This window comes from Podarcis vaucheri (genome assembly GCF_965113315.1).
Source record: "Podarcis vaucheri genome assembly, chromosome: 6".
Lineage (NCBI taxonomy): Eukaryota > Metazoa > Chordata > Lepidosauria > Squamata > Lacertidae > Podarcis > Podarcis vaucheri.
In genome coordinates, this window is record NC_138764.1 from 4,116,660 (window position 1) to 4,132,875 (window position 16,216).

The following is a 16,216-nucleotide window of genomic DNA, read 5'->3' on the forward strand; positions in this document are numbered from 1 at the left end:
AGATTTTGAAAGGACAGCGACCTGAGATGGGGTTCCCTGTGCATGAGAAGCAGACGGCTGACATTCTTCCCACAAAGCCCAACAGGTCCTGAAGCCGCTCTCTGCACCTCCATCCAAGCGCAACTATTCTTCTTTCTCCCCCATGCAGTGCCTTTCCTGAGCACACAAAACACTTTCCCCCTTCACAACTATTTCCCCTACAACATCAGGTGCCCCTTTTGGCATACAGTGGTTCCACGCAAATGACCCCCACTTCACAGATGAGGGGGCAGCAGGAGCTGAATACTGGTGACTAGGCAGAAACTGGGACTGTCAGCGGAGGTTCCACAGGGGACGCTGCAAAACATCCCCTGTGATGAGGCTCTGAGGGGACAGGGCAACTCCTCAGGGTCTCAAACTGCATTGGAACAGCTGGCGCTGGAACAGAGGAGACGTGCATTTGTCACACACGCAGCCCATTGCAAGGAAGCATCCTGCAAACAACAATTTGCCCTAAAGTCAGACAACCGGATGGCCTACAGCAGACAAAGGGTGCTCATCAATGGTTCCTCTTCATCCTGGAGAAGAGTGACTAGTGGGGTGCCACAGGGTTCTGTCTTGGGCCTGGTCTTATTCAACATCTTTATCAACGACTTGGATGATGGACTCAAGGGCATCAAATTTGCAGATGACACCAAACTGGGAGGGGTGGCTAACAGCCCAGAGGACAGGATCACACTTCAAAACGACCTTGACAGATTAGAGAACTGGGCCAAAACAAACAAGATGAATTTTAACAGGGAGAAATGCAAAGCAAAAAAAATGAGAGGCACAAATATAAGATGGGTGACACCTGGCTTGAGAGCAGTACATGTGAAAAGGATGAGTCTTGGTTGACCACAAACTTGACATGAGCCAACAGTGTGACGCGGCAGCTAAAAAAGCCAATGCAATTCTGGGCTGCATCAATAGGAGTAGAGCATCTAGATCAAGGGAAGTAATAGTGCCACTGTATTCTGCTCTGGTCAGACCTCACCTGGAGTACTGTGTCCAGTTCTGGGCACCACAGTTCAAGAAGGACACTGACAAACTGGAATGTGTCCAGAGGAGGGCAACCAAAATGGTCAAAGGCCTGGAAACGATGCCTTATGAGGAACGGCTAAGGGAGCTGGGCATGTTTAGCCTGGAGAAGAGGAGGTTAAGGGGTGATATGATAGCCATGTTCAAATATATAAAAGGATGTCACATAGAGGAGGGAGAAAGGTTGTTTTCTGCTGCTCCAGAGAAGCGGACACGGAGCAATGGATCCAAACTACAAGAAAGAAGATTCCACCTAAACATTCGGAAGAACTTCCTGACAGTAAGAGCTGTTTGACAGTGGAATTTGCTGCCAAGGAGTGTGGTGGAGTCTCCTACTTTGGAGGTCTTTAAGCAGAGGCTTGACAACCATATGTCAGGAGTGCTCTGGTGGTGTTTCCTGCTTGGCAGGGGGTTGGACTCGATGGCCCTTGGGGTCTCTTCCAATTCTATGATTCTATGTCCAACCTGTCAATCACTATCAACCGGTCGATCGCAGGATGGATTTTGGTTGATTACACAACCATGCCTCGCTGCCTCCGCCCTCGCTCATGGCTGCCGGGCGCTCTCAGTGCGCGTTCGGCCACGGCCAGAGCGACTCCACAGGCGGCATGGCGGTCAAGGCTCCACTTAGCCAGGCTTGCTCTGACAGGTGCTGGGGCCACCTCCTCAAGCACCCCTCTCCGACTGCTGGCTCTGCCCAATGCCCAGCCAGCTGGCCAGTCCTGGAAAGGCGTGAGGCCCCTACCTCCGCCCCATGCAAGCCACAAGCAGAGAGGCGGGGGGGGGGCGGCACACGGGCTGCAGCACTGCGGAGGGAGCCGCAGGAAGGGCGGTGCGCGGAGAGACGATGATACCCCTCCCCCCTCTCCCGGTGGTTCCCATAGAAAGAAAACACCAGGTCCCCCGCCCCTCCGCTCTCCCTCCTAGTTCTGTGTGGACCTTTCCAGCTCCAGCCTAGCAGCATTTACTTGAAAGTAAGCCCCCCGCCTCACAGAGCTTGCTGTCCGGTAAAGGAGGAACCGGACATTTTGGGGCATGTAGGCCTCCCATGTGCGCCAAGGACCCTGGGGGGAGGCTGGGGAGGAGTAATAATATGTTACTACTTTTAGCATCATAATAGTAATTTGTTATTTATACCTCGCCCATCTGGCTGGGTTTCCACAGCCAAATATAATACAGGATGAGTCCTTTAAAAGAGGCCCCGTGGATACAGAGTACACATGTTCCACGGGGCCTCTTTGAAAAGACGCACCTTGTATGTTTAAGTTGAAGAATGACAATGGGAGAGCGTGGTAGATCACGGCCAGTTTTTGATACTGGATAGTAGATCACAGCCTACTTGAAGTTGGAGGTGCCTGACCTAGCCTGACCTTATCCAGGACATAATCTCTAGGGCTGTTTTTCCCCAACTTAAACTCTTGCACTTGAAACAAGCAAAGGTGTTTGCCAGTTCAGTTGTAGTCAGGAGTACAAACTTGAATAAAATACTGGAGGGCCCAGGTAAGACCCACCCTGCATAATGACGCAGCCACACACCCCATTTGAATGGCAATGCCAATCTACTTTGAAGTGACCCAGCCCCGTCAAATATTTTTTTTGGGGGGCAAAGCCCCCTTAGACCCTAAGAGTTGGCTCCTATGGTTGTACTCACTTTTAAAAGGACAAACACCCGTTTTCCTTCCCCTTGAGGGGCAGGATTTAAGTTGCCCAGCAGTTCTATTTCATTCTCTATTTATTTCTACTTTTTCAAAATGGATTTGGACTGAACACAATAATGAGAGTTAGTGAAGAGCATATTCTGTCTTGAAACAAGGGCGGCCAACTTGTAGCTCATCTTTGGGAGTGGGGCACAACATGCTGCCTGGGGCTGATGGTAGTTAAGAGTACAACAACATCTGACGGGGCACATACAAAGTGCCCTAGCAGTATTCCTTGCTTGTTTTCACCTGCAGTTGGAAGAAAACAAAAAAAGCTGCCAATGCGAAAGTGTAGAGAACAGGCATCAGCAGGGAGCATTCTCTCTTTGCCAACAGCCGACCGGCCAAGAGAGGACTTAAAGGAGGTCCTCCAGCTGTAGGTATCTGTCATGACTGTCCAAACTTGCAGTTGTCTAAGATTAGGTACTGAGAAGTATTCACATACACTTGTGATTCATACAGACTTTGTTGGATCCTCCTATTGCCCTGCTGGCATGGAATCACAGAACTGTAGGGTTGGACTGGACAACAAAGGCCAGGCACTTTGAGGGGTCTTTGCAATCAAGCAGTGTATACATCGCCATACACTCTGGTAGGTATGTGAAGTGCCATGACAACAATCAACGGAACAAGTGAGAAACTTGTAGTAACTGCAGAAACTTACCTTTACATATTTGGCATACATCTGTTCATCCAAAGGGAAGCTCTGGACATTTCTCTCATCTCTGGCATGGAAAGTGCCTAGCTTGACCCACTTATTTGTTGGATACCTAGAACACAACACCCACCAGAAAGATGTTACACACACAGTAACCTCTCAGAAACCAACAAATTCAGAACCTCCCTTATAATACACAAAAATCACTGTTACTGCAATGGGCATCACAAATACTCTATTGCAGGTACAAGGTTACGATGGACAACGCTTAAGCCACCTAGTGCAGATGATGAGTAAAGGATTTCAGTGGTAACCTCAGTACATTTTGGCTTTAAATGCTGGCCATTTTAAAGCTGTGGACTACGAAGACCATATTCTGCTTACCAATTTGCCCACCTGCCCACCCCCCGGCTGGCATGACAGACTGACAAATCAAATAGGTGTCCCAACGACTGGTAATGATGTGCCCATCCCAAATAATGAAACTTAAGCAGCTGTTGCAGTGAAAGAAAGAAACCTTACATTCACCTTCCTATCCCGAGACATACCTGTCGCTGATAGACACCAGAAAATCCTTGGGAGTAGATGAGAATAACTCATGGTTGGCAATGTCCAGCTGCTTCACTTGAATTGGTTCACACAGTTCAACGACAAACCTGGCAGGTGGGGAGAAAGTCCAGCTGAACTGAGTAGGTAGAATTCACCACGGAAACATGCTTCAAAAGGCCCTTTGTGTGCATTTTCACATATAGAGAGCACCAGCAATCCGTAAAAGTCCCTTCCTGCTCAGGCAAGTGCTGCGTGAGGCACAGACTTGATGCAGAGCAGGGCTGCAGATTTCCTTCCATTTCTTTGATGAATTCCTAGCACAGTTTATTAGAAGTTTACATTTGAAAACCAAGTTGGAAATGGTTAATAATTCTGTGTAAGAATTTAGTTGATCTTTAGAAAACCAAAAGTGCATTACAGTGGGCAGACAAGCCTTCCTTAAGCCAACATTCAATGTGCTTCACAGCCCAAGCCTAGCGAGGGGTCAATTTCCAGTCAGAGGCAGTTGGAAGTTAGTCAAATTAAAACCTTTTGAACCATTCTGAAGATAGGATTTTACATGCAGAAAATCTTAGGAATAAGAATAGGTACTTCACTGGCCAAACTCCATGTTTTCCCTACATTTTGGATTTTGTTATTATTTTGTTTGATATGAAAATATTTGGACCTTAACAAAATTATTTACTTGCATATGGAAAAAAACTAGAAAGAAAAACCATGAAGCTGTGCAATTAATATATTTAAAAGTCAAAGCCATTTTACATCTTTAATAATTATTTCTTATGTATAACTTCCCTCTGATGAAACCAGTATCTTCTTTGAAAATGCTTTATAAATTGTTGCAATAACTTGATGCAATCACATTTCACACGAGGCTAGTAGCATACAATGCTTGGCTACCAAGGCCTGCCAGAAACTGTAGACAATTCAGTGGCATAACAGATATTTATTTCACTTAGCTGTATAACTACTTACCAGATTTTAGTACTGCATGGATTCAGCATGTAGAGATCCATATTCTCCATTAGTATTGCTGATGTACTCTATAAAGAAGGAAAATAACACTTCATTAAGTGTTAATAACACTTAAAAGAATCCTGGCCTCTTTTTTACTGCTGGTACTTTTAGAAATCTCAACATGCCTTTGGTTTAATTCACAGTATTATTTGTGTGTCCCTTTTCAGTTAAAACACGGACAACAACCCTGAAGACAGGTCATGTTGTCTGAAAGTATTTAACTGCAACACAGCAATTTGGAAGGGACATAGCTCAACGGCAGGAGACCACCTTTTGTGTGCAGAAGGTCCCAGATTTGAAATACAGTATCTCCAGGTAAGGCCTGGAAAGACTTGTCTGAAACCCTAGAGAGCCACAGCCAGCAAGACAGATGAGACCAAGGCCTGATTCAACAGAGAAGGCATCTTCTTATGTTCGTAACACTGTGTTCCTCTGCTAATCCTGGAGAAACAAGGGTTGGCTTCCTAAAGAAGTGTTAACAAAAATACTCAGGCACATTTTGAACGAGACAATTTATGCTCCAATAGGAAGACCAAGATGATCAATAAACAGTGCAGGCATTAATTTGTGGAGAGCTAAGTTTAAGAAACATCTCATCCACAGATTCGCAGCTAGATCTCTAAGGCTGGGCTAAATGACATCCCATGCCCTTTTAAAATGTGTTTGGGGGGTACTGGGTTGTTTTTGTTTTGATTATGTTTTTTGTGGTTTTATATTGTGATTTTGTCTTGTGAACCGCCCTGAGACCTGTGGGTATAGGGTGGTATACATTAATAAATAATAATAATAATAATAATAATAATAATAATACGTTACCTAGCCTGACAAGATTCTAGAGCACTTAAGGAGTGCTGCTTAAGTGATGTAAAAATTAGAGCTGAAACTTCAGCTCATCAATGCTATCATAAGAACCTTAGTCTCCCACTGAACTTTACTTCCCCAATACCAATTCATTGGTGGGGCCATTTGGAGTGGGACTTTTGAAGAGCCCCTTGCCATCTAGGCTGCCATAAAATGCTGGCGTCTTTTCTTTCTTTCTTGAGATGAAGTGCTATGGTACCTTAAAGATAAACAAGTTTATTCTAGCATAAATTTATGGAATAGAGTTGTTCCAGCTCATCCTTCTCCAAAGTGTAGCCCTCCCGATGTTCTGGACTACGACTCCCAGCCCCCCTAAAGCTGGCGGGAATTGCAGTCCAAAACGCCTGGAACTTCACCTTCATGGGCTGGCATGGCCACTTCTCGCTGGTGCCCACACTGCCAGCTCTTTCCCTCTCAAGGGGCCAGCTGACTGGCAGAAAGAGTTTTCCATCCAAGCCAGCAGCAGTGGGAATCCTCTCAGGGTATTCTCTGGGGACAACTGAACCAAGAAGACTCCAGCTTTGAAACAGTGTCACAAGAAACCAATTTATTTGTTATATTTAACTGACAAAGTCATCAATAGTATTGCCACGTCCACCAACATGGCCTTTGAGGTGGTATACTTACCTTTGCTTCTGGGTTAGCTGCCAGTATTTTGGCACCACACTCAACTGAAGCATAATTATTCCTATTTTTCTGGACCTTTTTTGTGAGATGCTGACCTCCATTGGAGGATGGGTGCATTGACTGACCTGCATACGAAAGGAAGCATACCAACAAATTAGAAAGATCACTATGCTGTTACTTCCAAGCTTCTAAGCTAAAGTGATTTATATACAAGGCAGCAGTATTTAATACTTACATGAAGTTAACAGTAGTATTTGTAATTGCTCAGATTTAGAATACACTGGTACCTCGGGATGCGAACGCGATCCGTTCCAGAGCCCCATTTGCATCCTGAATGAAACGTAAGACGCGAAAGCACGTCTGCGTGTGCCGTCGCTTCCACGCATGACGTCATTTTGACCGTCTGCGCATGCGCGAGTGGCAAAACCCAGAAGTAATGTGCTCCGTTACTTCTTGGTCGCCGTGGAGTGCAACCCGAAAGCGCTCAACCTGAAGCATATTTATCTTGAGGTATGACTGTACTTGCATTTAACAAATAATCTGCCCTGCTCTTTAGCCAAAACAACCTGCTTCCAGAGCAGACTATATACCATTGTAAACAACACAGTCCCCTACCCTCAGGCTTCCAATTTAAAAATATACATCACAATGGGGAAATGGATTGGGAGGAGTAACCAACAGATTTAATAACCTGCTGAGCTAGAAAGGTTTAAGGATGAGGAGTCCAAAGCTACTGGTCTCTTGGCTGATAAGCGCAGCCGTGCATCCCTTCTCTCCCCAAATGTAAAAGTAATCATTTTTCTTGCACAAGTGGAGATGCAGAAAAAAAATAATTAAGATGTGGTAGCCCAATGCAAAAATCCTGAGAATCCATGTGGATCTGTGCTTTGTAACCACGTTTTTGAGCCATTGTGGCCCCAGTCAACAGTGGGTGCGTGATTTTTTTGGTGCAGGCTGTAGCCATGGACATGCTATGTGCTCTGATGGTTAATTTGGGGTGAGCCAATGCAAAAATCCTGAGGATCCATGTGGATCTGTGCTTTGTAACCACGTTTTAAGTGGGGAGGGAAGGAAAATCACTGAAGGGACAAGGAACACACATGGGGTGTGTGGAGAAGGAGGCTGCTAACAATGCGGGAGAGGGGTTTAAGGGGAGGGAAGGAAAAACACTAAAGGAACAGAGTTCCCCCTCTTCATGCTGTTGAAAAGCCAGTGAGCACGCAGGCACGCTGCGCAGCTCTTGCTTAAAGAGAGCTGAGGAGAGTGTCAGCAGCTGTTGCCGGCTTTCCAGGGAGCCGGAAGAAGAGAGGTTCCTTTCCTTCTCCCACCTCGCCGAAAAGCCAGCAAGAGCGGCTTCTCCCGCCTGCATTCGCTCCATAAGACGCACACACAGTTCCCTTTTAGGAGGAAAAAAGTGCAGTAAGTATTAGGAACCTCTTGGGACGCAAAAAATATTTTAATCACTCAAAATGTCTAGTAAGAAGGAAGAAGGAAAAGTAATTCCTGTCTATTCCACAGATTAAGGCATTTTAATCCTATACAGTTACCAGGAAGCAAGCTCTCATTAAACAGAGTGGTTCTTACTTCTGACTAAACAAAAGAAGTACTCTGTAAATTTCATAAATATGGCAAATAGTATGCCTTAAGTGACTCCTTTTATGTTGTTGAAGCAGTAAATAAGTTTAGGTTTGATGTGTACTCCATATATTTTTAACACCCCCCCCCAAAAAAAAAAACCCAGGCAAAATTCTATGTTATACTTTCTCTTATAAATTTGACTAAAAAAACCAAATGCATTAACACGGGAAGCAGAATCCCTCTAAATCAAGGCAGAAAGGCTCACACAAATAATAAACCTACTGCCTTAGTTAAAGAACATAAATTCCTGGTCTATATATGAATCAGGACGTGACAGAATGGATAGTACAACTTCAGACAATATTTGGATAAACATTTTCATTGCTTCCCTAGGTAAAAATGTTCCCACCAAGTTGGTGCTAGAAACTCAAACAGTGCTTTTTTTCTAAAAAAAAGTTTAGGGGTACAGTCATACCTTGGGCTGAAGTAGCTTCGGCTTGAGCGTTTTAGGGTTGCTCTCCGCGGCGACCCAGAAGTAACGGATCGCGTTACTTCCGGCTTTTGCCGCTCGCGTGTATGCTCAAAATGACGTCACACGCATGCACAGAAGTGGCGAATCACAACCTGTGCACGCAGAGACATGGGTTGCGTTCACTTCAGGATGCGAACGGGGCTCTGGAATGGATGCCATTTGCATCCAGAGGTACCACTGTACTCTCATTTTGACTCAAGAAAATCACCATTTTATAGTTCAAATCGGGGGGAATAAATACAGTAAATTAACAAAAGTACAAACGTTTACAAAATGTTTAGGGGTATCTGTACCCCTGCATCCCCCAGAAAAAAAGCATTGAACTCAGGTATGTAAGCTAGGTGCCAAACAACACACTGAAATCTAGGTTGTGGTCGCCACAACAGAATGTCTGTTCACCAGTGGGTTGGACTAAATGACCCTTGGGGTCCCTTCCAATGCTACAATTCTATGGTTTCACCTACACTGCTTGACTGTGGCTTGCTCTTACAGCAGTTCACTTGTCCCAGTAGGCTAGGAGACACACACACAGTTGAAACTGAAATGGTTGCAGTGGTACCTCGGGTTACATACGCTTCAGGTTACAGACTCCGCTAACCCAGAAATATTGCTTCAGGTTTATTCAACGAAGTAAATAACTAAAGGGGGTGCCCAAATTCTTATTTCTGATATCGCAATGTGGGAAAATGAAACAAGGGTCCTTAAAAAAACAAATTAGGGAACACCTCTGTCATATCAAAAATAAAAACTGGGCATCCTTTGGTTTGTTCTTTTACAGTACAAAATACTTAATCAGCTGCATTTAGACAATCATTTCAGCCCTTGCTTAATGGGAGATCTATCTAACAGAAGCTGCTATGACTAACGGCTGTGTTGTAAAAACAGAGCACCCCTTACATCTCCCTTCTGTAGGGCTGGGATACTTATGATGTCTTAGTGAGCTGGTTATTATGCCAGCAGACCAAGGACGCGGAAGGCAAGACCACAGTTCCAGGGGGGAAGTGATCTCTGCACAGCTGATGACACTACAGCCGTATGTTTATCTAGATCGGGGGTTCTCTCTCTTTCTTCCCATGGACTGAAAATTACTGGCCACCCCTGACCCAGTCACAAAACGGTGGTGAAGAAGTTCCTTAGCTCAGTGTTCCTCAAGCTAAGTGCAGGACCTGGCTCAGGAAACACTGTGGCTCAGCCTCTCCATTGGAGGCAGAATTTCCTGATCCAGAGTCTCTACGTGGAAAAGACTTTTTATAAATATATTTCCCCTCGCCATGCCTCTCAAAGTATTTTACCCACCTCCTGGCATTTCTTCTCCCATTCTCCTTTCACTTGCACCTTCATCCTCCACTCACCCACAACATGCCAGTTTCCTTCCTCCCTGGTCCTTTAACATTCACTTTTTCCTCCTCTCTTCCCCGCTTCAGTGCTAAATACTTGATTTTTAAGGGATAAGTCTGTTCAAAGTTTTCAAGAACAACCCAACAACCTCCCCCCCCCCAAAAAAAACCTGAACTCACTCTTTTCTTTTTCCACTTCCATAACCTGCTTTTTCCATTCATCAAAAGTGGGAATATCTCCTGGATCCTTTGGGCTTATTACAGAAGTTGGATCAATTTCTCCTACTTTTCTCTGCAAGGTTTTCAGATATTAACAAAAAACAACAAGACAGGCAATAAGGCAAGCAATCAAAACAGTGTAACATTAAAAGGAAAGTTATGCCCAGCAGGCTGCATAGTAAGCTGACCATTCTATTGCATAGCAGTGCTTTTACCATTTTTCTTATTGTTATTTTGCAAAACATAGCTTGCGTTTGGGGGGAATGTGATGTGGAAAATGTGCTGGTTAGAGAAAGGAATGAAATGTGTGTCCTACTATACTTTTGAGACCTTAAGGTACTCAGTAGTACTCAGACTATCATGAAGGGAATAACCCAATCTCTTACAAGGTTGTAGATACCAAAACAGAGAATCTAGTATAGCCTTCCCCAGCCCATTGCCTTCTAGATGTTCTGGATTGCAAATCCTATCAGAACCAGCTGAGATGGTCAGAGCTTATGGGGGCTGTAATCTAAAACATTTAGAAAGCACCAGTTTGCTGAAAGCTACTACATATTTACAGTAAGAAAGGAGTGGAGTTTTATTCTTTTCACAATGCCATTGACTTTTCTGCTTTTTCTGTTTTTCCTTTAAAATCATAAAAAGGATAAGCCATGAACCCTCAATGTTTCAGAGTGAATTTCTGTAATGCCTGCATTGTTCATATTCGACTGAGAAGAAATATGTTGATTTAACAATGGTTTTCTATGTTCACTCAAGTTCCAAAATGCTGGGAAACTACAGTTGTTAAGGATCAACCTTTTACAAATGTTTTATTTAGGTCGTTTTTTAAAAAATGGTATGGTATCCTATCTTGTGGTTAATTTCAGTTTGGCCACCACTTTGCAGCTAGATGACTGTCCAAGGCAGAGCAGTGGAGCCAAGTTCCAGATGGGTCTGTTGACCGGAACAGTCACACAAGAACCTGTCCATGCAACTGTGGCCCTTCCTGTAAACAACCAAATCTGGAAGGAGTCTGCCCTCCAGTTCCAAGGTAGGGATGAAGATGGAACAAACTAGCTGATTCCAACAAGCATTTCAAGTTTAGTGTCTGGTCTCGGCACTGTTTTTGCTGTAGTTACTGTATTTTGAATGTGCTTTCACATGAAAGCAGGAGAGTAATGTTAAAATAAAATCAACAGTAAGGTAAAGGGACCCCTGACCATTAGGTCCAGTCGTGACCGACTCTGGGGTTGCAGTGCTCACTTCACTTTATTGGCCGAGGGAGCCGGCGTACAGCTTCCGGGTCATGTGGCCAGCATGACTAAGCCGCTTCTGGCAAACCAGAGAAGAACACGGAAACGCCGTTTACCTTCCCGCCGGAGCGGTACCTATTTATCTACTTGCACTTTGACGTGCTTTCAAACTGCTATGTTGGCAGGAGCAGGGACTGAGCAACGGGAGCTCACCCCGTCGAAGGGATTCGAACCGCTGACCTTCTGATCGGCAAGTCCTAGGCTCTGTGGTTTAACCCACAAAGCCACCTGCGTCCCATAAAATCAATAGTAGTGCTTGGCATTTTCCACATTTGAAATATGAGCATCATCTGCTAGTAGTCGAAAGTAAGCTGTAACAGAAGCAGCACGTTAAGTACCTGCCCATTTAAAGTAAGCACTGAGAACCAAGACTGTAGAAAGTATAAAGCTGAGAAATGTCCAACCACAAAGGGAGCAAAATGTTCTTTGATATTTAGTGTGAGAGATAAACATTTACTTGAACCATTTGTATCCCTACAGGGTGTTTGGGGTTATTATCACCTACCTCCCCTCTTATGTTACCCGAAGCATTCAGTGCAGATTTTGGAGTGGTCTTTTGCTCAGTTGCAGGAACTTTGGGTTCGAATTCTGATTTAGTTATCTTTCCCTTTCCATGTGAAGATATATTTTCTATATGTTGACCTACAAGGCTGAAAATACAGCAACATCAGAAACACCTAACTCAAAATATTTTTACATATCAATACAAAGAATATAGACAGCACAGAACTCTCACAGAGAACCAGTCAGTTGCTATTCAACTTGATAAAATAAGTGTTTTAGTGAAGAGCAGCAATATTCCAAGTATGGTCTCAACTGTGAAAAAAGTCTGTCCTCCAACACGGACAGGCAATGCAAACCAGAGGAAAGCTGCTTAGCCAAGGATGCTGGTAAAAACTTTTGCTTCTTTTTCAGCTTCTTCTGTAAAGTGACATGTGGTCAGAAGTATTTCAAGTACAGTAATACTGCCCCTCATTAACCTTATTGAAGGGGCAGAAAAAGAAAATCAAACCTGCAAGGTCAGGCAATAAAAAGCTGTTCTGAGTTACTGACTTTGATTATCTAGAAATACATTGTTAGTCAAGGATAGTGTTAGATTATTTACATGAGCATATACTGGGGGGGGGTGGTCTTTAAGGACTAGGTTTGTTTTTATTTCTTATCTATTACTATCTGTTAGCCACAGGGCCGGATTTACGTTTGATGAGGCCCTAAGCTGCTGAAGGTCATGGGGCCCTTGATATGTCCAGCTGTCCTTTGTCAACAACAAATTGTTGCTGGTTTTTTGAGTTGAATATATGCTATATGGTAATTTACGGACCTAATAAGTATCTAAAGCCATTTGCACATAAAAAATATGTATTTTATCAAAGTAATTTTTGAACTGAAATACAATTAAGAAGTATATAAATAGTGAGATAATTACTATTACATCCAGGGTTTTTTCCCCCTTTAAATTTTTTGGGGGCCCCCAAGAGAGTGGGGCCCTAAGCTAGAGCTTGCTTAGCTTACACGTAAATCCGCCACTGGCTGGTCACCTTGCATCTCTTTGAATAGACATGAAAATTAAAAGAAGAAGAAGAAGAATGAAAATCAATGGAACAGCCTATGGCAGCAGTTATTTTAATACTCACCCCTCTGGAGAAGTATCAAGAGCCGAAGAGTCACCCTGAGGCTGTCCCTCAAGTGCCCCACCCAGGTCACAGTCAGACTCGGACTGCTCTGCTTCAGCTACAGGGATATCAGCACTGGAGTTTTCTATTGCACTGAAGGAAAAGAAAACAAACATGCTTTTTACTTCTATGAAATAACTAATATTTTTGCTGGAATTTCTAATACCATGACACATCAAAGCACCCTTGTATTAAAGCAGTTGCCTGGTAACCACAGAAGACAAAGAACTGCATATAGCCCAATATATAAAACGAGGCAGTGAGGGAACATCTTTTATACGTTTTTACATTTTTGCATATATTTGTATATACTGCCTTGAGTCCCAGTCTGCGAGAAAGGAGGGATAATAATATTAATAAATAATGCAGCCAACCCTCAATTAGTCTGTTGAGAGGGAGAGTACTCTTCTACTCAAATGACTTATTCTATTATTTCTTGCAGAAAGTGTGCAATTGTAGGGAATTTGTTTAGGGAAGCTTTTAATGTTTAATAGGTTATTGTAGTTTAGTGTTCTGTTGGAAGCCGCCCAGATTGGGTGGGGTATAAATAAATTATTATTATTATTATTATTATTATTATTATTATTATTTCACTGGCATTATTAGAAATGTCAATAGTGAATCTTTAGCTATGGAGCAATACTACACCTGTCAATATAATTCAACTTAAAACAAATGCAGTTTCCTAACTTTAATGTGGTATCAGTTGCTACCATGAATGAATCAAGTCAGAGAGTCAACAGTTGATAACCTCGTGTAGTTTTCTTAAAGTGCATATATATAATACATAATGCAGTGTGTTGGCTACCTATGTCAGGCTTCGAGGAATAGGATCGCTCCCCTGGTGGCAGTAAATAAGCAGATCAAATGAAAGGAGCATTCCCACCATTTATTTCTTTAATAATCACAGCGAGAGACAAAGGAATGCATATCTCTCTAGGAATGGCATTGCTCCCAGTAAAGGTTCACCCCCTCCGTACCCATTAATCTACATCACTCCTACGTCGGGTAATCTGAGCTTGTTGCCACTGTGCTTTCTGTTCTATCACTCTCAAAGCCCGTCTAGTCTTAGGCAAAGGGGGGTCAGGAATGCTTTCTAAAGACAGTGAATCTGCCAGCTGTCTCTCTCCTGGTATTTCTTCTTCTAGCTGTTCCTCACCCAGTATCTCCCAGCTTTCCCCCTCAGCATTATGCCCCTCTGCAAACCATTGTTCTAAATCAATGGGAAGGTTGGGGGGGGGGCTGCCACCATTTCTCAATCCAGTCCCTGACAATATCTTACAGGTTCACACTTCTTTCAGTTTCTGTTTAGAACAGATGAAAGGTTAATTTTTTTAATAGAAAAATTATAAACTGCTTGATCAGAAAGTATCTCCAGGAGGTGAAATGCCTCTTGATGTAATACTATGCAGAAATGGCCAAAAAAAAATGGAATAGCTTACTTGGGCTGAGAGACTGGTGAGATCTCCGAGGTAGATATGCTGAAAGTACTATCAGGGATATCAGCTACACTAAAAGAACCTTCATTGGAATCCACTGAAGACTGTGCCTCAACTTCAGGTGTCCTCAATTCCTCCATCTCCATGTTCTGTTCAAAAATGTCAATATACACTTTAGAATCAGTTCCAACATCTGCCCAATTTGCAGAATTTATTTTAACTACTCAAAGCACAAAAAAGAATAGTGAAGCCTACAAGGCTGCTATTCCACAGGGTAAGCCAACCACAAGCAAGCTGGGACAAGTAAAAACTAACCTTTGAGCCTTAATACAATTCACCATGATAGTCAAGTGGTTCATCTTACTAAAACTACATATATGAAATGCTGCTATCGGGATCAATTTGTTGGGACGGGGGCAGCACTCAACTGCATTAGCCTAGCAAATACTTCAGGTTCCTTGTGGAAAATTCAAGTGCTTCTTATTCTCATAGTGCCAGTAGACTTGGCAGCGCAGTCCACAAGGGAACTATTGTGCAAAGGAAATGAGCATTCATAAAATCTTTACATCCCATCTAGAAATCTGCATTTTCCCTAACTAATTTTACACTTGGACTGCAAGCAGATTAAAGACATTTGAAGCCATCAATTTACATGTGACAGAAAAGCGACTTCTTCATATTGCCAGTAAGGGTTGTTTTTTTAATAGCATCAGTATCGCTTGCCTGTGACCATAGGTCTTTCAACTGTCATTGCTCACAGGTTCTGAAACCTGCATAGAGCAATGTTCAGAACCTTCTAGAGGTGGGTGAGAAAATGCTTTTTGGCAAGAGGATTACCCCCAGTCCTCCAGAAGGGGTGTGGCCCCTGCCTATTCACTCGGTTGCTAATAAGACTGCTGTAGCACGTAAGAAGAAAGCTAGAGAAAGAGAAAAGCAGCTCAGAGGATACAAGGACTGTGGGGAAGGAGGACCACTTAAGCTACAGGAGAGCAACCTACCTTTCTTCTCCAAGGTCCCTGTGCAAGAACACCTAAGGGAGAAGAGCAAGTTCTCCTACTGAGAGCCAGGGCAAGTGGCTTAGGGAACCAGAGGGCTCAGGCAGTCCAAAGGAGGCACCTGTTCACACCCAAACATCCTGTGCCCGGTGCTAAACAAAGGCAGCCCTGCAGCTCAGCAACCGTACTGCACTTAGTACTCTCAACAAGAATAAAAATCATGTCATAATTTATACCCCACCCATCTGGCTGGGTTCCCCAGTCACTCCTTGAGAAAAGCCTCTATACAACGACTGCCCTAAACAGGATTAGCAGCCAAACCAGCTCTATCTAGTTCAGTGGTGGAACAGACCCACTGCACAAATGTTGCTGATGCTGCCTTTCCCTTGAGGGCTCTCACAGCAGAGAGATGCCAGGGTTGGAGCTGAGCAGCCAGAGACCTCAATGGCCAGTTGGTCAAAGGGCTTTGCTGGTATTTATTGTTTAATTCCTTTGTGAGGGCACTCATTTGATATACCCATTTTATGAAGTAAATAACGGGGTGAAAACAGTATACAGTGGTACCTCAGGTTAAATACTTAATTCATTCCGGAGGTCCGTACTTAACCTGAAACACCACTTTAGCTAATGGGGGCCTCCTGCTTCTGCCGCGACGCCGGAGCCCAATTTCTGTTCTTATC

The 16,216-nt window shown here is 43.6% G+C and overlaps 1 protein-coding gene across 2 annotated transcripts in view; it reads right to left on the reverse strand.

Annotated features, from left to right (window-relative positions):
• The window catches only part of SUCO (SUN domain containing ossification factor), a 41,508-nt gene that overhangs the window by 19,238 nt on the left and 6,054 nt on the right, over positions 1–16,216 (reverse strand). For both annotated transcript variants that reach the window (XM_082226646.1, XM_082226645.1), the window contains exons 4-11: positions 14,545–14,690; positions 13,064–13,195; positions 11,935–12,079; positions 10,096–10,207; positions 6,469–6,593; positions 4,939–5,006; positions 3,963–4,070; positions 3,421–3,526 (exon numbers count right to left, since the gene is read on the reverse strand). In XM_082226646.1, the coding sequence (XP_082082772.1) occupies positions 3,421–3,526; positions 3,963–4,070; positions 4,939–5,006; positions 6,469–6,593; positions 10,096–10,207; positions 11,935–12,079; positions 13,064–13,195; positions 14,545–14,690 (942 nt within the window). The remainder of the gene's footprint in view (positions 1–3,420; positions 3,527–3,962; positions 4,071–4,938; positions 5,007–6,468; positions 6,594–10,095; positions 10,208–11,934; positions 12,080–13,063; positions 13,196–14,544; positions 14,691–16,216) is intronic.